The sequence below is a fragment of the Felis catus genome, chromosome D2, assembly GCF_018350175.1.
Source record: "Felis catus isolate Fca126 chromosome D2, F.catus_Fca126_mat1.0, whole genome shotgun sequence".
Taxonomy (NCBI): Eukaryota; Metazoa; Chordata; class Mammalia; order Carnivora; family Felidae; genus Felis; species Felis catus.
In genome coordinates, this window is record NC_058378.1 from 32,984,963 (window position 1) to 33,008,060 (window position 23,098).

The 23,098-nt window shown below is 52.5% G+C and overlaps 1 protein-coding gene across 5 annotated transcripts; it reads right to left on the minus strand.

Annotated features, from left to right (window-relative positions):
* Window positions 1–239: 239 nt before the first annotated feature.
* On the minus strand, window positions 240–18,204 carry DNAJB12 (DnaJ heat shock protein family (Hsp40) member B12). 5 transcript variants are annotated; one of them, XR_002146389.2, is made up of 10 exons: window positions 17,975–18,203; window positions 9,623–9,794; window positions 8,778–8,923; window positions 7,210–7,395; window positions 7,004–7,083; window positions 5,803–5,912; window positions 4,006–4,178; window positions 3,352–3,449; window positions 1,718–2,148; window positions 240–1,081 (listed from the first exon to the last, which is right to left on the minus strand). XR_002146389.2 is itself a non-coding variant. In XM_006937857.3 (9 exons), the coding sequence occupies exons 1-9, from the start codon at window positions 18,105–18,107 to the stop codon at window positions 2,119–2,121; spliced, it is 1,128 nt and encodes a 375-aa protein (XP_006937919.1). In that variant the 5' UTR covers window positions 18,108–18,204; the 3' UTR covers window positions 240–2,118. The 5 variants fall into 5 exon arrangements, 3 of the variants coding, with proteins under 3 accessions (XP_006937919.1, XP_006937920.1, XP_003994089.1); XR_006587010.1 differs by having other exon boundaries at window positions 1,386–2,148; XM_006937857.3 differs by having other exon boundaries at window positions 240–2,148; window positions 17,975–18,204.
* Window positions 18,205–23,098: the final 4,894 nt, after the last annotated feature.

Genomic DNA, 23,098 nt, shown 5'->3' on the forward strand with positions numbered 1-23,098 from the left:
TATCAGAGAACCCCAGGATCCTGGCCTGATTAAGCCCCTGACCTTTTGCCTGGATGGAATCAGCCTTGGAACAACACTTGCGACCTTAGTGGCTGTCGGCTGGGGCAAGGGGTGAGGAGGACATTTGGGACCATCACCAAAGACTCCTAGGTGGTATGAGCTGGGCCGTGTCCGAAGCAACAGGTGTTTGTGGCCCATCACCTCAGCCCCCTTGTTCAACGCAGACCCACCAAGGCCAATCACATAATAAACATATATTTATAGATGTACAATTTTAGAATTCTAATTCAAGAAATACAGCTTCTCAAGGGATCCTTTAGGATCTATGTTCTTATTGCACATGGGTCAGCCCACCTAGGGACATCTACCAAGATCAGACGGTAGGGGTGGTGGGGGCAGAGCACCAGGGCCACCGCGGCGAGGGGGGGGGTACTCTTGCCCACGTCCACTTCTTATCATCTCTCTGGGCCGGGGTGGCTGCTGCATCACAGGGCAGGATCTTGTTCAAAAACCAGATCTGACATTTCTTTACCAAGCTTCCTTTCCCAGCAAGAATCTTTGTTCATTGGGGGCGGGGGGCGGGGGGGGGGGGCTTAAAAAAAAAAAAAAAGAGCCAAGAGAAACTCTGAGAGGATGGTTATCACCTCCTGGCTGGCAGCTTGGGGAAGTAAGGCTTTGGAAGGTGGCAGGCTCAATGACACACCCACTGCCAGAGGAAAATTCGGGAAAAAGAGTAATTCCAAAAGGCCCAGTATAAACCGTGGGAATAAATAAAACCTCCCTCCCTTCCCCTGGCAGCAACTGCTGTTTTGAGAAAAATCCTCACATCAAGGTGAGTATAAGAAAACCCTCTGGTTCAGGCGCAGCCTTTGTCCAAAGTGCAACAGAAGGCCGGGTGGCATCATGTCCATGGAGGGTGGAGACAGAGGTGCCCACAGGCCCGGACTTTCTTCAGGATTCGGCTGCTGCCCCAGGGTCTTGGGCACCACCTGGCTGACTCTCGGAGGAAGAACCTTCTGGAGTCCTTGGTGCATAACTTGGGAAAAGCCAGTGGCAACAACGGAGCCGTGGCCTGTGGCATCTATAAGGCAAAACCCACTTTGGGACTAAGAGGGGGGCAGGTGGCTAGGCAAAACCCGGTCCCCCTCTCTAACCCTGTTTTCTGTGGCGGAGGGACAGAGAGCTCCTGGGCTCCAGGACTAAGAGCCCACCTGAGCTGGCCAAAGCTTGAGGAGGGCGGCCTCCCACCGGCAGGCTGCCAGGGGCCTCACCATGACTCAGTACTGACATGGTACCTGGCCCTAGGGGCACTTTCTCCCCTGGAAGCCTGCTCCCCTCCAGCTTCACCATAAAGCTGGCAACCTCCAAGTTCTCTACAGACTTACACTATCATGATTACTGCTGCCACCAAAAGCAGGTTCGGTTTGAGGGGAACATTAAAAGCTACGACCCGACTTTCCTTCCACTGTCAGCCGTGGCATAATGTCCAGCCGCTGAAGGAACAGGCTGCCTTCCCCAAACACGCCTCATTTTCTAAAACAGGGAAGAAATCAGCTAAACAACTTAATCAAATTCCTGCATAGTTTAAAAAGTAGACTATATATATATATATCTTTATATATGCTATTTACATATAAATAGATATATATAGATATAGATATATATACACACACACACACACACACACACACACACATATGCACGCTCTGTAAATTACATTCTATGGAGAGTTCTTGTTCCTCCTCCTCCTATCCTTGGCCAACGCCTCTGACTGGCTTCCACGGAGAGGTGACTGGTGGTGGCTCCTGGGAGGGGGAGGAAGGCAGTTGGGCGCCCCCTCCCCCAGCCCTTTCCACAGACATTTGCTGCAAGTTTTACATTCTACTTTCGTTGCCATGGTTTCCGTATCCTAGGAGCAGCCGAAGTGGAGCCTCGGCCAGCCCTGGGAGGGAGGGAAGCAGCCCCGTGGCAGGTTTTCCTGTCCTAAGGCCTTTCAGCATTTACTGGGTGAGAGAGAGGGCAGTTGTGTGCGGTGTTCGGCCTCCAATTCCACTTTAATTTTTTTTCTTTTTATGTCTTTCCTTAAATATACAGTCCATCACCTTGGCTCAGTGCATGTCACCAAAAATTCTCCAGGGATTTCATGGTCTGGGGAGGAGAGTGGTAACAGTTAGCCTGGCAGTCCCGCGGCCTGGAGCCTCTAGCTCAGCCCGCACAAACAAGCCGACCTCCTGGCTGCTGTCCTGCCCACCTCAGCCCCAACCTGTCTCCCTCCTGCACTCTGTCACTCTCGCGGAGGCGTAGCAGATGGCCTCCAAGCACAGCTGGACCCCTGCCGAAGGGGACACAGGCAGAGGATGGATGGGCAGGTAACCAACCCAGAAGAGAACCTTTACTGGCTCTGCCTACCCTCTTCTGGGCTGGGTCCCCTCTGGCAAATGCTGGAAGCGGAGCTCACTGCCCACATGCAGGGGTAAAGGAGGAGTGGAGTCTGCTACCAGCAACTTGCATTTCCCACCCCACCCCCCCGCTTTCTGTGCTAAAGGCTCTGCGTTCGACCGTAAACTCATGACCTTCTGTTCTCTTCCTCAGACCACAGGTGAGGTGCCCGGGCAGGCCGGATGCCTGCGGCTTCCAGGCTGCCAGGTGCACTGGTACGTGAGAGAGTGCCTCTGATTCCACCAGAGGGCCAGTGGTCAGGGCAACGGGCCTCTCCCGCTCCCAGCCTGTAGGCGCCCTCCCTGGCCTACTGTGGGGCTGCCCATCCATCTTGTTCCATTTCCTCCTGCCTGGAAGGGCAGAGGAAGAGGATGGGATCTTGGCCCACTGGCTCTCACGTGTTTCTTCTTGCCGTCAGGTGGAGACTGTGTGTGGAGGGGGCTATCTTGGGACCGGTAATACTTGGTGGCCTAAATACCAGAGCACAGACAATAGTCTACTGGCCCTAGGGAAAGGGCCATGGTGACTTGGTGGCTCGCTCAAACCAGGGAGGCAGGGGTGGCCCTTAGCCGTGGCCTTGAGGTCCCCCTTCTGCCTGATTCTCCGGCACCCCACGCTCCCAGAGCCAGGGAATTGGGAGGGGGCGGTAGACAGTAGCACTGGAGCCTGAACCAGACCTTGGTTTCTGAGCACACCCTAGAGCTGCCCCAGCTCTGCAGGCTGGAGGTCAGGCTGGGGAAAAGGAGTCTGTGCCATAATCAACAGGCTATTTTCCTCTCTCCCTCCCACCCTCCTCTGCCTTATGACCAGGGCCAAAGCTGCCAGGAGTTGCAGGGCAGAGGAGGCCCTGGCTCATACTTGGACCTCGGTGGCGTGGCTGGCCCAGGACTATCCATGCAGGGAGGCCTGCACCTCTGACAGTCGGTTACAGCTTGGGGTGCCCATCTTCTGTGCTTTGTGGTACATATCTGTGTCACCGAAGTAGCGGGCCCGGTACAGCAAGCCTTCCTCTGCAAAGCAATGGGGCAGAGTTTAGGGCACACCTGGTATCCCCCAAGGGTCACTGGAGCACTTGCCTAGCCTGTGGGGGTGGGAGGAAGACTGTTACAGGCCCCAGAGCTGGCGCAGAGCTGGCCTCCCTTCAGGAAAGGCCCCGGAGAGCAGACTATGGTCCCAGCTTGGGAGAGAACAGAGGCCCCTTTCTACAGACTTAGGTGAGATCAGCCGAGGAAAGAACCTGTCGTTCTGGTTAGACCTCCCTAGGGTCCCACAGCTACAGCTGGATGGCCAGTCACTAGGTGGCCAGGACACGTGCTCCAATCCATCTCAACACACTTACCTCTGGCAGCCACACTCAGGCTGACGGAAGTGACTTACGGGAACCTGGAGGAAATCTCCAGGCGGCCCCTGGCTCCCGGCCCCAAGGAAACAGGGTGGGGTCCCATTTTTGGCCGGGAGGTGGCTGGTGCGAGGCAGTGCCAGGCGCTGGGTCCACAAATCTCTGGTGAGCAGGGCTTTCTCCTTCCCCGCGCTCAAGCTCTGTCCCCGCAACCCACACGCACTCACTCTGCTGCTTCTCCTTCCAGCAGTTGTTTCGGAGGTTGGCGATGTAGTCGTCTTCCACGTTCCGTTCAACTGTTTTGAGGCTGGAGCCTGTGTACTCCTTGGAGAAGGTGTCTGCCACGTAGTAGACGACGTTCAGGTGGTCAGTGACTCGCCTGTGGACGTGGCCCACCGACCTGGCCGGAAATACATCAGGCACAAAGTGGGCCCAGGTCCCCAGCCCCACGGCAGCTCTAAGGATGACAGGGTCCCCCAACAGGAGGTACCGCACAGGCCACAGGGCTGGCTTCCCTGCAAAACTGGAGAGGAACTCGCACAGCACCCAAAATGAGGGTCTGAAGGAAAGGCAGGGTGTCCCTCCTGTCTAAGTGGTCCAGACTACGGCCAGCCCTTCCTCAGGCTCTCTGCTTACTTACCACACTGCTGACCTGGGGCCTGTGGGAGGAGCCCCTTTTGAGAGGCCCCGGTCAGTGCAGCAGGGGAGCCTGGGCTCTGCCTCTGATTAGGGGTGTGAGTCGGGGTCCCAGTGCCTCCATTTCCACATTCCTCCCCTAAGCTCACTGTTGCCCAGGGCCTGCCTGCCTACCCAGGAACTCCCAATTAGGTTAAGAGGCTTAGGAACAACAAGACACAAGGACTCCAAGGACCTCTGTCCTTCCAGCTTTTGGTCCTATCTTCCAGCTCCACCCGCAGGCTCTCTAGGCAGAGTCGTGACACGCAGCAGACAGGAGACAGTTCGGGTGTGTGGGGGGGCGAACAGCCCCTACCTGCCCTCTGCTGCCTCTCCAGCTTCAGAGCGAAGGGCTGGCGACAGGCCACGGAGAGCCTATGTTGCCTGGTGTGGGTCCAGCCACCCGACTCTGCCCCCTGGTGGCCGAGAGGAAGGCTGCCAGGCTCCAGAACAGGGCCAGGCCACTTTAGGGGAACAGAGGGTTCCCACCAATAGAAGCTGAGCACCCACTATGTAACTATGTATCAGATGTGGTGCCAGATGCTGGAAATAAATGAGGGGAGCTGATGCCTTAAAAGGCCAAATAACTTGCCCAAGTTCACTACTGGCAGCTGAGACCATAAATTCATTGAACAAATACTGTTGAACGTTTCTATCGAGCTTGGCATAAAAAAAAACCAAAAAAACAAAAAAACAAACCTTTTGCTTATTTATTTTAAAGTAATCTCTATACCTCACATGGGGTTCAAACTCGACTCCGAGATCGAGTCTCATGCTCCACCGACTGAGCCAGCCAGGTGCCCCAAACCTGGCATTTTAAGTGTCTGTGACTCATTTCATTTCCACAAGCACAAAGATGTTATTCGCATTGCACAGATGAGGACACCAAAGCTCAGAGAAGTCATGTAACTTGTCTAGGGTCACACAGCTGCTTAGTTAATAAAGTAGCTGGGATTCAAATCCACCTTTGTTCTGATTCTAGAACCCCTGTTCTTTCCACGGCCCCAAGGCCCACCACCCACAACTTAAGAGCACAGGTTCTTATCTCAAGGTCAGCAGATAAGATGGGGGAAGTGTCATGAAGCCTGTGAAATCATATGCAAGTTGTGTATATGTGTAGTGTTTGAGGGAAGAGATCTGCAGTTCTCATTGCATTTTCTTAGGGGACTGGGATACTAAAAAGATCAAGAACCTAATCTCAACAGGGCAAGTGTATTTCCTTGATTCTAAGCCAGATTTCCGCATTGTGATCGACGACCCCACAGGATAGGAAGGAAGGCGCCCGATGCGGGTTGAGGATCCGAAGCCCCTGTCTGCCTACCACCCCATCCCTAGCGGTGGGTACTCACGGCCTTGGGCTCAGGCTGTACGGGGGACTGGAGACCATGAGCTGGCTGAGCGCCGACACGAGGATCAGGATGAGGATGGGCATCAGCTGAACAAACACCCCCAGCCCGCCCTGGAGGAAAGAACCAATGGTCACTCAGCTGGACCTGGTGGGAGTGTGGCATAGGCCGCAATCACCGCCAGCTTCCCTGGCACAAAGGAGCCTGGGCGGCAGGAGGAAGACGCTGCTAACAGCACGCCACACTCCTCTCTGCTTCCCTCCCACGGGCCCCCCAAACACAGAAGCTCCTCCACCTGCCGGTTTCCCCAGAGGAATACAAAGTAGCAACTGGTGTTAAATACAGGAAAAGGGTGCCTGGGTGTATTTACTTATCTGAGAACACCAAAAAAATGAGCTAAAGAGGCTTCCTCCATGAGAACGGTAGGCAGGGCTGGAGGGAGATTTTCACTATATACATATACTTTTTTGGATTTTGCACCATATAACTATATTACCGATTTAAAAACTGCCAGTTAAAAAATTGTAAATACGAACAAATTTGTTCACTGTGTGATAGATTCTAATTTAAAAAACTCTTCCGTATGTTAAATACAAACACACACACTAAGTTTAAAATATGAATAGATAAAAACCTAAGAGCAATAGGGAACCCCTCTGTCTGCCATAATTTTAAAGGCTGTGGAATTGTCTGCAGTATTTTAATTTTAGTCCACTAGCTGTTCTTTAACCGTGGCATTCAAAATGTTTTTGAAGCATTGTCTTGCTATAGCTTTTGTATACATTTTTTAAGAGTGCCGAAAAGAAGAAGATTCAACAACAACCTTTGTCATCCTTTACAATTCTCTCGTGAAGTTTCACTGCCCATTGCTTGGAAAATGTCACTTTGGCCTTATGAACAAATGGACTGCACAAAGGCCAATCACACTCAAACCTGTCTGTAGGTGGAGAAGTTTCTGCATTACATTTCCTGACAGAAGCCATCAAATCCCCACTCCTTCTGGGCAGCACTGTGGAGTGTGGCTCCCTCTAGTGCCGCTCAGTAGAATGGCAAGGGGGAACCAAGATGGCTCCTTAGCTGAGAACCGTGGGGGCACTGCCCCTCGGAGGACAGACAGCTGGGGATGTCACTCCCCCTTCAGGCCTCACACCCTGGGTGGGGCTTGGCACCCTCCCCCTGCTCTCCCGGTGCCTTCCTCACTCACGTCACCCTGGTTCTCCCTGCGGTCCTGCCTTTGCTGGTAGGTATAGCGCATGCGGCCGTTGCTGTAGACATGGACGTTACCTGGAGGTCAGAGGGACTGAGTCAGGGGGTGGGGCTGCAGGAAAAGGGAGAGGCTGTCTTCCAGTCTCCCACCATCACCCCCAGGGAGACCTGGCTGCAGGGGGTGGGGTGGGGTGGGGTACTTACTAGACGGAAAGCCACCGCCAAAGAACATGTTGAAGAGGTCTTCGGGGGAGATATCGGCCTCAAAGCCACGGTGGAAGTCCCCGTGCCCGTGGCCATGCCGCGCTGCCTGGTTCTTGTCATCACCGAACTGGTCATACTGTTTCCTTTTCTCTGGGTTACTAAGTACCGCATATGCTGTGCCGATAGCTAGAAAGGAGCCAGAAGTCAGGCTTGGAGACGGTGGGCATGGAGGTGGAGGTGCCCCTGGCAGCCAATAGCTCCCTTCTTTCAGGTACTCAAGTGGTGCCTTAGGAAGGAGTCCTTGGGGCCAGAGGGGAGTTTGGCTGTTGGGCCCGTGTCGGGAGGGGGGCAGGCAGGAATACCTCTAAGTGGATCTGGGTGGTCTGGGCCTGGCGGAAGATGAACCCTCAGGCTCCTCGTGCTCCACCTCATGACAGTGGTTGAGCTTTTTCTCTGCCTCAGGCCCTTTATGGGCATTATCTTATTTACTCCTACAGCAACTGTCAGGAAGGGCCAGATCCCCAGGTTCTAGTCAAAACTTCACCGTTGGTAGTGTGGCCTGGTGAGCCCTCTCCTCCCTGGGGTCCGGGTCCCAGCTGCTGTTCCTCGGCGTGGCCCCAAGGCCTCCCCAGGAAAAGCTCCCCAGGTGGGAAACCTGTGCCTCAAAGGACCCTGTTCCGGGCCCTCCCGAGTCTCTTGCTCCTTCTCAAGCGGCTCACTCTCTCAAGGGAGTGGGTCAAAGCGGCTGCATCTGCTTCAAAACCTGCCACCCTTGCAGGAAGGAGAATCCCCCCCCTCCTGCCATGGTGACAAGGTCCCAGGGCCAGATCTGGCGTCTTGGTGCAGCCTGGCGGGGCTGCAGGCAGGAGTCAGGGCCGGAGCAACGTTCACCACAGCCGCCCTGCCTCCCTGCTTCTCTTCACCGTCTCCCTCGGGGGCAGGCTGACAGGCAGCAGTGGGGTGACGCCTGCACAGTACCCCACACCCACACCCACACGCAGCAGGACCAACCCCAAGCACCTGGAATGCAGCACCTGGGGTGGAGCCTAGGAAACAGCACACCAGGTCTTAGGGTGTGCTCTGCCACGGGCTCCCTACTTGGCTGCGGTCACTGCCTTGTAGGCACACGCTGTGAGTGTGTGTTACGTGTGAGTGTGTGTGCACTGCAGGGCTGGCTGTGGCTGCTGGTGATGGGGAGGCCACCAGGCCCCAAGCCCACTGACCTGAGGCTTCCTTGCCCCTCAGCACAGGGAAACCGGTAGCAATATCCCAAGATGGGGACGTGCATACAGGTGAGTCAGGAGGCCTGCTTCTGACCCTCAACTGCTCTGGGACCTTGGAAAAGCCACTGGTCGGTCCTCTCTTGCCTCAGCTCCCCTCCTGTAAGCCCTGGGGAACGAAGAGGAAGGGGAGGCTATCTGAGCTCTGAGGCTCTATGCTAGAGGTGGCTACTAGGACTTTCTTCCCAGGAAGCATGAGCCCAGGGCACGTGGGTCCAAGGCCACTGACTCCTTCCCAAGGACAGGAGATGAAAAACACCAAGCACCGGGAAACCAAGGCTAGCTTACCCTTGAAAGCTTCAGTGGCGCCGGGTGCGTGGTTCTTGTCTGGGTGGAACTTGAGGGCCAGCTTGCGGTAGGCCTTCTTCAGGTCCTCATCGGAGGCCCCTCTGCTCACCCCCAGGATCTCATAGTAATCCTTACACTGCTTGACCCTGGGGGAGGGGGTAGAGAGGGCCCAGGGCCGTGAGGTGAGGTGGGGGAGAGCAGTATGGGCGCACAGTAGGGCTCGGCCGTCAGTTCCTCTAGGTCCCTCGGGGGCAAGGGGGCCTCAGTAAGCTCCACCTGGAACGGGGAGCTAGGTAGGGCCCAGTGGAAACACCTGGAATACACTTAGGATTTAAGAGGGGGGCAGCTGCAGTCTTTCAGGCCAGGAACCATTTCCCTTCGCTAACAGCACCTTCACTGGAGGCCACCTCAGAAGGACTGTCAGTGTGTGTGGGGCCTGCCCAAGCCCTGGAGGGATAACCGTCTCCTGTCTCCATTCTGTGCCACACAGGCCCTGGTCTGAAAGGGTCTTTGTTAGGGGTGGGGGAGAAGCTGGAAGGGGAGCCCACGCCCCATCTCTGTCTGATCAACAGAGCTATGTAAAGAGGCCAGGCTCGCCTGGCCAGCGGCAGAGTCAGCATTTCCAGCCTCTGCTGTGGGCTGACTTGGCGGGAGGAGACAGCAGAGCCCTGATTCCCACGCTGTATCCCAGGGCCGGTGGGCCCGCCCAGCTGGACCTCCTCCATCCTCAGGCCCCTCCCAGGGCCCATCCAGACCACGGGCAGATGTGAGGCGGGGGCCACGCTGCAGGAAGCCTTCTCTAGATCTGAAAACTTGCCAATGGCGCTGGGCTCCGGCCCCTCTACCTTTTCACTGCTGCTACTTGCTCCGCAGTGTAGCCTTTGGTGCCCTCTCCTCCTCCAGCTTCTCCGTTGGCCGCGGGGGCTTCGGCCCCACCTGCTTTCCTGTGGGTGGTGTCTGTGGGTTGGGGATGGTCACTGGCAGACTGTGGTTTCTGGTTGAGGGACTCGATCAGGGCTGTGCAAGGCAAACAAACCATTCAGGGCTCTTGTTGCAACAAAGCCACATGCCGTGGCTGAGGGCCTGCCTGGTCCTGGGAGAGGCCAGGGCCGCCCACATCCCACCTGCTTCTTCTCCCAGCAAAGCCAGTAGCTCCCTCCCCAGCTTGGGCCTGGGCGGGGTGCAGGGGGTGGGGGAGGGCTAGTGGGACAGTCGCCTGCTCTCGTGAGTTTTGAGTTGTCAGGGTATGGGTTATTTTAGATCTTTTTTTTTGTTTTTAAGATTTTATTTTAATTAATCTCTATACCCAACGTGGGGCTCAAACTTACAACCCCACAAGAGTCGCATGCTCTACCGACTGCTCCAGCCAGGCACCCCTGGGTATGGGTTATTTTAAAACTCCCCATAAAAACAAACCATTAGCCCTTCAGGCTTAAAAAAATCCCAAAGTGGTATGTTTCACAGGCCCTGCTGAGTGCAGAGAGAGGCAAGTGCTCCGCCTATGTCAGTGGGGACCACACTTGGCAGGACCATCTGTTTCTGCTGGGACTGGGGGGAAAGGCCTTCTGGAGACCTTCACTTAGCTGTGAAGGGGGATGGGGGCAATGAATGTGCTCCACGGCCAGGGATGGCACGAGACTCCGGATGAAGACCTCTCCTCTGCTACTTGCTATTCCTTACACTTTTCAAGTGGCTGGCCATGTCAAACGTCATACTGCAATGTTCAGAGTCTATGCAGGGCATTCGCTATCATCCTCAGATAGGGTCCCAGTGACTCCAACCCAAGTCTGTGGTTCCTGCTGACTCAGTGACAAAGAGCCCAAATCTCTGGCAAAAGTTCCCTGCACCCATTGATTCCAGGCATGAAATCAGTTCTGGAAACCCCAGTCATGCCTGGGGCACAGTGCCCTGGGAAGCCAGGCACCTGGACCTCTGCAGGGACCCAGGACACTGTGCTGAGGAAGGACAGCAGTGCCCTCGGCTGGTCCCCAGCTTCTTTCAAACACGCCAGGAGCCTGCTGGGCTCAAGGCACTGTGCTGGGTGTTAGACACCCTCTAACGCAATGCACCTGGGTCTCACACGAGGGGCCTGGAGCAGGGCTCGCTGGGAGCAGAACACTGGGACTCAAGTGGACCACTGTGCCCTGAGCCACTGCTGTCTTAGGTGCAGCAAACGCACAGGATCTCACTGGGTCGGGAGCTGACAGTCAAGCTTGCCTCGCAGGAGGGATGTGAAGGACTCCTGTAGCAAACCCCAAGGGTACGCACTGAGAAGAGTAACCGTAATGAGTGCTCACTATGTGTTAGACAGGCCCAGGTTCTGCCTCTACTAGTTCATTTAATCTTGACAATGGCCTCAGAAGTAGGTCTTATTACCACCATCCCCACGATAAAGGAGGAGCTGTCTCAGGTCATGATCTCACGGTTTGTGGGTTCTAGACCCGCGTCAGGCTCTGTGCTGACAGTTCAGAGCCCAGGGCCTGCTTCGGATTCTGTGTTTCCTCTCTCTCTGCCCCTCCCCTACTCACGCGCATGCTCTCTATCTCTCTGTCCAAAATAAATAATCATTAAAAAAGAAAAGTTAAAGAAGGAGCTGTGTGTTTGATCCATTGGCCCGTGGCTGCACAAGCTGGGCAGTCAGCACTTAAAACGCCTGGATGTCCGGCTCCCAGAACCATGTTCTTAACTATGCTATCCTGGACCGCATGAGGCTGGCATGGGGAGCCCTCTCCAGCACGGTCCTTCCAAATAGAGAGAAGTTAAATTCAGAAAGAACTGTGTTCAAATCTCAGCTCAGTCATTCCTAGCAGTATGGCCCTGGCCGATCTATAAAATCTGTTTGAACCTGTTTCCTAAGGGATATGAGGATAATGGGTGTAACAAGGATCAAATACCATTTGTAAGCACCTGGCACAGAAACTGACAGAGTAAAAATTCAAAACTGAGTAGCTGCTGATATATGACACAGGCTGATGCCTGGCCAGGGAGGCGACCCAAGCTGGGGGGGGGGGGGCCAGGGAGTTCCAGGGCTTAGGAAGGCTAAGTCTCAGCACTCGGCAGGCTTTGGACCCAACCGTAACCATGAGATTTCAGGCTGTCCCAGATGCCAGGTTCATACCAAGCGAATGGCAAAGGAAGAAAAAGCAAAAGACGAAGAGATGCTGATGAAGATGGGAAAGAAGGCGAGCTAGTTTGCTGGATTTGGAGGGCGTTTAAAGAACTTATTTCAGGGGCTCCTGGGGGGCTCAGCCGGTTAAGCATCCGACTCTTGATCTCGGCTCAGGTCATGATCTCACGGTTTACGAGTTCAAGCCCCACATCAGGCTCTGCATTGACAGTGCGGAGCCTGCTTGGGATTCTCGGTCTCCCTCTCTTTCTGCATGCCTTTCTCTCTCAAAAATAAACTTAAAAAAAAAAAAAAAGAATTTGTTTATATCAGTTTCTCTGGAAGCCCCAGTGGTCCAGGCTGTGCTGATATACCCTAAGGAGAATATGACCAACCATTCAACTGCTACAGACACACAAGAGCATTAACCAGGAGATGGACTCACTCTAGTATTTTCAGGGAAGATTCTGGAAACTTTTCAGGGCAGTTACGTGGAGTCAGCCACTCTAGTTTCTTTACACTGCAGAAGAGAGCCCAAAGGGGAATGGATGTGCTCTGGGTCCCACAGAAGGTTTCTGCTTGAGTTGGCAATTCAAGATTGTTGGTTGCTGACAAGTAGGTCTCTCTCATGGCCTGGACACCCCATCTGCCAGACCTGTGGGATGTGACTGCCTCATTCTGACTCACTGTTACATCCCTCATGGCACAGGGGCTGACAGGCAAATGTCACAAAAGAGTACGACACAGCAGCTTAACGCAGCTCCCGAGTTAGACAAAGCTGGGTTCCAATCCTGACTCTGCCCCTCGCCGTCAAGCTGGCAGACATCTAAAAAGCCTGGAACTTAGAGGAAGAAACCAGAGCTGCGGTGGGAGAAGTGGCAGCTGAGGCAGAGGTGAGAGCATTTCTGTGGCCAAAGCCAGCAGCAGTGGTCACTCCTCCAACCCAGACTGGAGGGGCAAAGCTGTGGCTCTGACACCTGCTACCAGGGTCATCTTGGACAAGCTGATTTAGCTTCTTCATGTAAAACTGTCTCTCCCTCACGAGAGCTGCAAGAGTAAGTGAGCAAATGCATATAAGAGACTTAGCACAACACTCAGTAAATATTGTTATCTGTTACTGTTCATTTTATTCCCGGGCCCTCTCTCTGTTCCTGTAGTGCTCAAAGTGGTTTGGGAAAGGGAGGCCAACAGAGGGCAATGGCCTGGGAGTGGAGCTGGACAGTCCGGTTCCTTTGCTACTTACCATGTCATCGAATCGTCAGTGAAGGCCTGATCCCTGCCCTCGTAGGGTTGCTTTGAGGCGTAAATAAGATTCAGTGAAATTCGGTGAATGGAAGGGTTGAGTGCACAGCAGGGCTCATGAAGGCTGACTGACCCGAACGGACAAGCCCACCCCGGACCTCGCCAGTACCAGACCGAGTCTCACTCTAACACCGTGAAAGCAACCAACCTTCCCTGCCCCACACGCTGGCCTTAGTGGCTTGGCCTTCCTGATTTCGCCTGGACCCACAGTCAGTCATTTCCTAGACCCTTAGGCAGCCTAAGCTGCGAGACCACCCAAGCCAACCCTCTCTTTGTGTGCTGGGGAAACTGAGGATGTTCTCACTGGCTCCCTGAAAAACATGGTACTTTCTACCAGCGTTGCTAAGCCTCAGGCAAAGGCGATGCCAAGTGGGCTCCCAGAAAGAGACTGGTCCCACTAGCCCTGCCCTAGGACCTCGAGGCTTAGGGCCCAGCTACTATTCCACAGTACAAGCGTCCAGCCCTTGGGCCCACCTCCTGCAGCACGAGTTTGAAATCCCTTCGTGGCCTTTTCACTGTGAGGCCCCTCCACCCTTTAAGGTTGCTCTGGACCTCCTTTCACCCTACCCTTCCCCCTGTCTGTTCTTTCACTTCTCTAAGACCAACCTTCCACCCATGCTCTCGATCCTTCCCCTCTCACTTCTCGACCTGCCCTTTCCCCACAAGGCCTGACAGTGTTGCTCACCACCTCCCTGCCACACCACTCCAGGGCCGCCTGGCGGCTGCCCGCTCCTGGGATTGCCTCCTCCCCTTGTTCTCCATCTCACCCCGCTGCTTCCCTGGTCTCTGCCCACTGGCTGAGGCCAGATGTGGCCCATGGCTGTGCTTACACCAACATCCGCTACGCGTTCCACACTTTCACACAGTGACCCTAGCCAGGCAGGACTCCAGTGAGCTCCATCAAAATGACAATACCAGACTTCGAGCTGGAACCCGGGGCTCTCTCCTGAGCTCCCAGCTGACAGCTCCTCTGGAACATCCACCGGCATCCTGCCCCCTGCCCAGCTCTTCCCACTCACCATCCTCAACCTTACTTTCTCCCTGGCCACACAGGCTTGGATTCTGTGTCCCCACTTCTCCTCAGCACACCTCTCTCACACAAGGCTCGGTACCTCCTCTCTGATGACCCTCTCCTCATCCGGGATGCCTTAACTCAGGTGCTCAGAGCTCCTGAAATACAGAGTGCGATGAATGCCCTCCCAATTGGTTTCTGCCTTGGGTCTCTCTTCCCTTTCATTAACCCTTCTAGTCGTTCTCTTCTCAGAACGGTAGCCTTATCTTAGTCCTGCTAGAATCTTCAGTGGTCTTTTCACCAACTACAGAATAAAGTGAATACCCTGGTCTGGCAGGAAAGGATTTCCACAACCTGACCCCATCCTCCTTGCCAGCCTTAATCCTCTCTATTCAAATTACCACCTCCACAGCCTCCAAGTCTTGCTACACCCAGTCCTCCCCCAGCCTCCAGCCTCCACGTCTTTTCCCCAGTAGGTTCTTCTCCAAATCTCCTCCCTTCCTCCGAAGTGCAGTTTAAATGCTGCCTCTGTCCTGCTCCCTGACACCTTCCCTCACTGTCATCTACCAGTATTTTTAAGTCCCAGTAAGGACTCACTCACTCACCCTACTGCTTGTAATTTCGCATTCAGGGATCCAACCCCAGCACTTCCCTCCACGTCCCCGGACTGAACTCATGGAGGGCGAGGACTGGATCTTTCCTGTCCATCCTTAAGTCCTTGGCATCTAACGCTGTGCTTAATTTTTCTTTAACCGCAGTATTATTTTTTCTGTAACTTTGTCTCCTTTACTACACTGTAGGCTCCTTGAGGTGAAGGATGATGTCTTACCAGTCCTGCCATACCACATAGCACCAAGCAGAAGACTTTGCAAATAAAACAAAAAATGTCTGTTGCAGAGTGTCTGGGTGGCTTAGTTGGTTAAGTGTCTGACTCTTTTTTTTTTTTTTTAATGTTTATTTTTGAGAGAGAGAGAGAGAGAGAGAGAGAGAGAGAGAGAGCAATGGAGGGAGCAGAAAGAGAGGGAGACAGAGGAACCGAAGCAGGCTCTGCACTGACAGCACTGAGCCCGATGCAGGGCTTGAACCCATGAACCGTGAGATCATGACCTGAGCCGAAATCAAAAGTTGGACACTTGGGGCGCTGACAGCCTGTGGAGCCTGCTTGGGATTCTTCCCCTCCCCTCGCCCCTCCCCTACTCGCGTGTACTTGCTCTCAAAAATAAAATAAACTTAAAAAAAAAAAAGTCTGTTGCATTGAACAAGCGCCTGGAATGAACTCAAACCTCAAACAGCATGTGTAGGCAGCTATCTAATATTTTTTTAACAAAGATTTCTCCATTCCAGGCCTAAGTTAACCCCAGGTCCTTGTCAGCTGAATACAGGGCTGTGGACGGTGCAAGGTGAAGTTTACAGAGAGGTATGAAGCATAGTCTCTCCAGAATAATGCGAATATGACAACTGTGCAGCAGGTGATGATTCTGCCTGAGCAAATTCCATTTCTTGAGCGCCAGGAAGGATATCCGTCCAAGCCCCTGAACTGGCCCAGGAAGCTGCTGACAGGAAGATCTCCACAGGCCATATTGTTACCATCCTTTCTTGGCTGCCTGGTTCTGAGGCTCCAGAAGCATCCAGCGTCGGACAGGATTCTGAGAGCTCATGCGCCCCCACCACCACGCGCCTCTCTTACACAGTGTGATTTATTTCAGTAGGAAGCTTCTTGAGCAGGTGACCTCAGGAGTCCTGGCAAATACAGACTAAAACTCTCTCTCCAAGAGAAGGCAAACAGGCCAAAGATCAACCTGTAGTCAGGAGGGAGGAAAATTCAAGCGTTCCAGGTGGCCTCTTCTGCCAGTGTCCCCCTTTCTCAATTCCAAATGCAGGCAAGGAAGGCTACGAGGCTGACTGCTGCTCTTTCGTTTCACTCCTCTATTAAACATTTATACAGTCACAGGACTTTCCAATTTCTAGCTGTGTAATCGTGGGCAAGTCCCTTGCCTCTGAGAGATTTCCTTATCTATAGAACAAAGATAATGATCTTTGCTCCGCCTCCCTGATAGGGCAGGCTCAAGTGAGAAAATGCGTTGGAAAGAGCTTTCTTTCTTTTTGTTTTTAAGGATTTTATTTTTTTTAATAAAAAAAAATTTTTACTGTTTATTTTTGAAAGAGACAGAGAGACAGAGCGCAAGCAGAGGAGGGGCAGAGAGAGAGGGTGACAAAGAATCTGAAGCAGGCTCCAGGCTCTGAGCTGTCAGCACAGAGCCCTAAGCAGTCTTGAACCCACGAACTGTAAGATCATGACCTCAGCCAAAATTGGAGGCTTAACCTGCTTAACCGACTGAGCCACCCAGGCACCTCTGAACATTTTATTTTTTTAAAGTAATCTCCACACCCAACGGGGGCTTGAACTTACAACCCCCAGATCAAGAGTCGCATGCTCTACCGACTGGGTCAGACAGGCGCCCCTCAAAAGAGCTTTCTAAACAGAGAAGCCCTATGGTATTATTGTTATTCATATTGTCTGCACCAACCTTCTGATTTTCCAGATAAGGAAACCCAAGCTCAGAAAGATCACATGGTAGCAGTCAGGATAAGAACTCAGGTCTTCTGATTCTGAGCACCTGTTATGTGCCAGACGGTTTACTGCGTGGTAACTGCTGGCACGAAACCATATCTTTAATGGACTACCTCCTTCTTTCCTCCAGCTTGTATTTTTTTTACCGTTTTATTTATTTTTGAGACAGAGAGAGACAGAGCATGAACAGGGGAGGAGCAGAGAGAGAGGGACACAGAATCTGAAACAGGGTCCGGGCTCTGAGCTGTCAGCACAGAGCCCGACGCCGGGCTCGAACTCACTGACCGTGAGATCATGACCTGAGCCGAAGTCGGACGCTTAACCAACCAAGCCACCCAGGCGCCCCTCCTCCAGCTTGTATTAAGAAAAACTTCTTTGAAGTCTTAGGTTTAAAAAAAAAAAAAGAGGGTTCCTGGGTAGAGTGAGATGCTGAGTAGTTGGGACAACTTCACTAATCCCTCCCCGGTTTGGAAGCCTCAGCCGGGAGACACTTAGCAGTCTTGTGCTGTCCAGCCGTCCATTCGGCGGCCACAGATGGACTCTTGGGGGCCAGGGTGGGCGGGGTGGCAAGACCAGTGTCTCCGACAAGCCCCGAATCTCACAGGCGGGTGAAGAGGCTCCAGGAGTGAGGGGGCCCGCTCTCAGGGCGGACAGTCCGAGGCGGTGGTGTGGACGGGGAGAAAAAGGCAGGCTCTGGTTTCGGGACAGTGTTCCCAGGCCCTCGCCCGGAGACGCCTTGCCAGGCCTTCCGAACGTCGGAAGTCTTCTTTCCCTCTCTTCGAACCCATTCTCTCCGTCAAAGGAGTTATGTTTATTTTCCTAAACTATAATATTTCCCAGGCCGGCAACCGGCCCTGGGCCACCGAATGGCCCCTTGGGAAAAGTAGTTCGATTTCGCTTCCAAGTAAGTTCCTTTCCCCCCGCCCGCCAGCGCCTTTCATCCTCGGGAACTCCAAATCTCAGAGGGTTCCACAAGCCCCCGGAAAGCTGAAGTCGCGGCCGCCCCAGCCATCAGGTGTTCAGCGTCCCGGAGAGGGGTAGGAGCGAAAAACTACACCTCCCAGCGGCCACCGCGCGTCTCAGTGCGCAGGCGTAGCCGCGCCTCGCCACCCCTCCCCCTCCTCCAACTGCTCCCCTCGGTCCGTTCCCGTATTCCCCCCATCAGTTCTAATGTCCCCTCTGTCTCTCCGGCAGCTCACACTCACCGCGAACTCGCGGCGTCGGGTACAGCCGCTGCGCCTTCTCCAGGAAGCGGAGTGCCCTGTCGGGCTGGTTGCTCTGGATGGCCTTGAGGGCGATGCTAATACAGCGCTCGGCTTCATCCTTGTTGGATTCCATGGCGGAACCAGAGCGCGGAACCAGGGAGGGGGAGGCCGGGCGAGCGGAGGGCTGCGCCAGCCGCCGGCACGTCGCGGGGCAGGCGGGCGCAGGCTGATGACACAAACCCTCCGCCCCTCCCTTTCCGAGATTTGAGCGAGGTTTGAGCGAGGGCGGAAGTGCTACCGTATGTCTTCTAAGAAGGGGACGGCTAGGAGAGGTCAAGAGGCTGCATGCCCACATTCCTGGATCCCGGAGGGTCATACTTGGGGGTCTTGAAGTCGAATATGCTTCCATTTCTTGGTAGTAATTCTGTGAGTTTGAGACGAAGGTCATTTATTCGTTCAGCAGACATCTGCCAGGCAGGGTGTACAGTGCAGAACAAAACAAAGTCCTTGCCCTCATAGAACTTACATTCTAGTGTGTGTAGGGGAGAAGGAAAGAGACAGAAATATTCAGAGAGTGCCAAATGCAATGAAGAAAATAAAAGGGAATAGAGAGTGGGAGGTGCTATTTTAAACAGGCTGATATGAAATCTCTCAGAAACTGGCATTTTAACAGAAACCTCAATTCAGGAGAAGGAGCAGGTATTCCAGATATGACCGTCTGGAGGGAAGGAAGGATAGTCCAGGCAGAGGGAAGAGCATGCAAAGGCTCTGAAATGGGAATTTCCTTGGTGAGTTATTACAGAATCAGCAAGGAGCATGTAGGATTACACTATAGACGGGAGGTTCTATCAGGCTTTCTAGTGACAGCAGTCCTGTCAAGGTTACCCACATTGCCAACTCCATTGGACATTTCTCAGTCCTTCTATTACTTGGACTTTTAAGCAGAATTTGGTAAGAAGCTACTACTGTAATTCAGGTGAGAATTAATGGTAACTCTGACAAGGGTAATGGTGGAGGCTGTGAGAAGTAGTCAAATTCTAGATGTATTGTGAAGACACAAATCAAAACGATTTTGCTGGTGGATTGGATGTGTGATGTGGGATTGAGGAAGAGGAGTTGAGAATGATTTCAGGGTTTTGGCCAGGGTCAGTGGTGGAACAGAGCTTGTCTTTACTGAAACTGGAGAAACTGGGGGAAGACTGAGAGAAGCATTTTGGTAGAGGGGATATTAGATGTGTGATTTGGGGTGTAAGTTCATGATGCCTTTTAACGTTTTTATTTATTGATTGATTTTTGAGAGAGACAGAGACAGAGTGCGAGCGGGGGAGGGTCAGTGAGAGAGGGAGACACAGAATCGGAAGCAGTCTCCAGGCTCTGAGCTGTCAGCACAGAGCCCGATGCGGGGCTCGAACCCACAGACCGCGAGATCATGACCTGAGCCCAAGTCGGACGCTTAACCGACTGAGCCACCCAGGCGCCCCTGTGATAGGAATTATTTAATTGGGCAGGAAATGTTGGTGAGGCAGGAGAGGAGACACAGGAGTAGACAGTGCGCGTGGGATCTGGGGCACAAGCGAGGGGATGGCCTTAGATAGCTGTATGGACAACTCACTGATGTTTCAGGAGGGAAGACAGTGTGGCCAGGTACACTGCAGGCCAGCTGGTAAATTTGGAAGTGGGAACATAAGGAAGTTCTTTTCAAATAGGTTGTATTTTCTCAGCGTAATACGAAGCAAGGCATCCTTGGCCACACACGCTCACTCCTTGGAAATTTCTTCACATCCAGCTTTCCTTTCCCTTCTGCGGTTCCCTTCCCAATGCAAACGCTTGTGACCGCCAGCTGGCCTGTTAGAGAATATCCTGGTGGTGAAGAAATCAGCGCCTCCTTAATAAGAGGGCCCTACACTTAAAGAGAAAAGGTCTCCACAGATTGACATGTCCTTAACATACGTTAATGGATAAATACCAGGACACTTTTCAAATAGCTTTTGTGGGGTTTATTGACCTAGGACTGCAACGTCCATTTTCCCCTCTTCTGCTAAGTATCATGAAGTCTCCTCGTCCATTTCCTGAGTGTCACGAGCCCCTCTTCTCTGGCTGACCACCAGTATTTCACTTGGTGAAGAGGGCACTTGTGTAAAAGAAGGCTTGTAATTTCATTGTGTGAAGGAATTGGGCTGTGATTGCCCAGCTGCTGGCTAATGAGCCCTCTTCTCCTTTCCTGCAAAATGTATAAATGACAAAATCTTATTTAAATTTTGAGCGTGTAGCTAGTAATTTGGCTTGGTTGGCAGTAAGCCTCTGGAAAGACAGGCTGAGTGTGTGTGTGTGTGTGTGTGTGTGTGTGTGTGTGTGTAGTAGGACTTCTTTAGGCCTTATTTTCCTCATTTTTCTCCTTCCCTTCTCTCTGCAGCTGAGCTGGGTCTCTGAATTGTTTCAGTTCAGAAAGGCTTTGGGGCACCTGGGTGGCTCAGGCGGTTAAGCATCTGACTCTTGGTTTCAGCTCAGGTCACGATCTCACGATTTGTGGGATTGAGCCTGGTGTCAGGCTCTGTGCTGACAGGACTGAGCCTGCTTGGGATTCTCTCTCTCCCAATCTCTCTGCCCCTCCCCACACTCAAAATAAATAAACTTAAAAAAAAAAAAAAAAAGAAAGGCTTTGTTGTTTCAGAAGGGATTATAAACTGTGCCTGAGTGCTAGTCTAACCAACCTCCATGTTATCACTCCCTACCCTTCTTATAGATCTCAAACTGTGTGTATTGTCTTTTGTCTTGAGGCAATTTGTCTATGGGTCCTTCTCTGGTCCAAAGGCCAGGAAGGGAGTCACACTCCTGCTCAGTTCAAGTTAAACGTTATGGTCCTTGGTCTATTGATTTTGTTTAAAAATGGAACTGGTATGCCAGCTTGAAATTACAGTTTCTCCTTGATACTTCTTGAAATCAAGACGTCATGATTTTGATCTAAGGGAAAAAGTGGAAACGTCTATCCTGTCTAGCTGGGATCCTGGTATTTGTGGGAGGATGAGGCTCAGAGAGGGAAGGAAAAAAAAATTCTTAATTGCCTCCACAGATAACCAGGAGAAGTCACTGGAGAAATGGATCTCCAAATGAATCTTAGCATCTCCTCATTTTGCTTCTATAGCTGAAACCATCCTTGTATTAGTTGACCACCGGCCTCCATATTTCTCTCCTCTGGGGACACCGAGAATTCAGTGTGACCTTAACGTGCTTTCATCTCCTGCCATCCCCTCCCCATCTCTATCTACACACATTTCACCCCAGCCCTATCTGTCTGCCTGTCCTCCTTAATTATCTTTTCCATCTGTCCAAGCTAACTTGTTCTTGAGGGCTCAGCTTAAGCTCCATCTCTGTGAAGAGGTAGACTTAATTTAACAGGCAGATGTCTATACTGAAAGCCAGGCACTGTGTGGTTCTAGGCATTCAGAATGCACCACGACTAAAGGAGAGCACCCGACCTCAGGGCGCTCACAGTCTAGTAAAGAAGCTCGATATTAAAAAAATAGAGGACACTGTGGCAAGTACAACAGTGGGATTGTGTATAAGCTCCAGAGGAGACTCAGAAGACGGAGTTGCTAATTGTGTGTGTAAGATCGGAGATGCCATCTGAGACAAGATCTGAGGCTGAGAAAGGGGCTCCTCCTTGGACACTCACCTTCACTGCCACACACAGCTGGCACACCTGTCTCCAGCTACACCAAGATGGGAGATCTTGACCTCAACATTCCCCATGGCCTGAGCACAGGGCCTGGTCTTTAACATGGGCTCCATATATATTTGTTAAATGAGTAAATGAATCCTAGAGACAGGTTTTTCTCTCTTTCAACATGTTATTCAGAGTTCCCCTATACTAGCCATGGGGATAAATTCCTCCCTAAGGCTTCAGGAAGAATTGCCAAATCAGTGGAGTATCCCATACTCCCTGTCCTTTCCTCTTTTGCTTCCTGATTCCCCAGTGTCCCTTGCTGTCTCCAAATGTGACCTCCCAAGCCCTTCTTTTCAGAGAGACAGATTCTAAAATCTCTCCCTGAGAAACTACTCTTACTGATTAAACCATGGTATACAAGGGAATACTATGCAGCTGTGGGAATGACTGGGAGGCTTTAAAACATATGCCTTTTTGTTGGAGGGGGGCACTTGGGTGGCTCAGTCCAGCATCTCTTTTTTTTTTTATTAACATTTTTTTTATATTTATTTTTTTGAGAAACAGAGTGAGACAAAGTGTGAGTGGGGGAGGGGCAGAGAGAGGAGACACAGAATCCGAAGCAGGCTCCAGGCTGGGTAAGTGGTCAGCACAGAGCCTGATGCGGGGCTTGAACACACGAACTGTGAGATCATGACCTGAGCTGAAGTCGGACGCTTTCTCAGCCTCAGATCTTGTCTCAGATGTCATCTCCGATCTTACACACACAATTTTTGGTTCCAAAACCAAGCCTAACATAAAAAGGCATACATTTTTTTTTAAGTTTATTTGTTCACTGGGGGGAGGGGGGAGGGGCAGAGAGAGAGAGAGGGAGAGAGAATCCCAAACAGGCTCCCTGCTGTCAGCGTGGAGCCTGATGTGGGGCCCAAACCCAGGAACCAAAAGATCATGCATGACCTGAGCTGAAATCAAGAATCAGATGCTGGGGGCACCTGGGTGGCTCAGTTGGTTGAGTGTCCGACTTGACACCTAGTGAGGCCGGAGGCTGGAGGCTGGAAGGAGGACACAGTGCACTTGAAACCCTTTCTACCAAACTTGTCCCCGCATAGATAACCCACCAAGTATGGGTTCTTTGATTCAAAGTCCTTTCACTTTGATGGTCTCTACTCCCAGTTTCCCATGGGGAAGAGATGGAGCTGGGGTTAGTATTTCACAGCGGGGAAACCGATTCAGACTTTATGCATTTGTGGTTAGCTGGCCTTGAAGTTGGGAGAACCCAGATTTTTAGGAGATTCCTAAACTGTATCTCCACCCTAGACCCCTTTCCTGGATCCAGACTCTTGTATCTGACAACCCATTAGATATTTCTACCGGGATGTCTCTCAGGCACCTCAGCATGTCAGAAAAGCCACATCTTCCTCCAGCCACACCTGGTTCCCTGCTTCCCAGTCCCACTGAAGAGC

What these genes read in the sequence shown, in the direction of transcription:
- DNAJB12 (XM_006937857.3), bottom strand. Translation starts at nt 18,107, where the DNA reads ATGGAATCCAACAAGGATGAAGCCGAGCGCTGTATTAGCATCGCCCTC. An exon ending in CGCCACTGAAGCTTTCAAGG is followed by an intron (nt 7,396 to 8,777) that starts GTAAGCTAGCCT and finishes GCTCCTTTCTAG; the next exon opens with CTATCGGCACAGCATATGCG. An exon ending in CTGGAAGGAGAAGCAGCAGA is followed by an intron (nt 3,450 to 4,005) that starts GTGAGTGCGTGT and finishes ATTGCTTTGCAG; the next exon opens with AGGAAGGCTTGCTGTACCGG.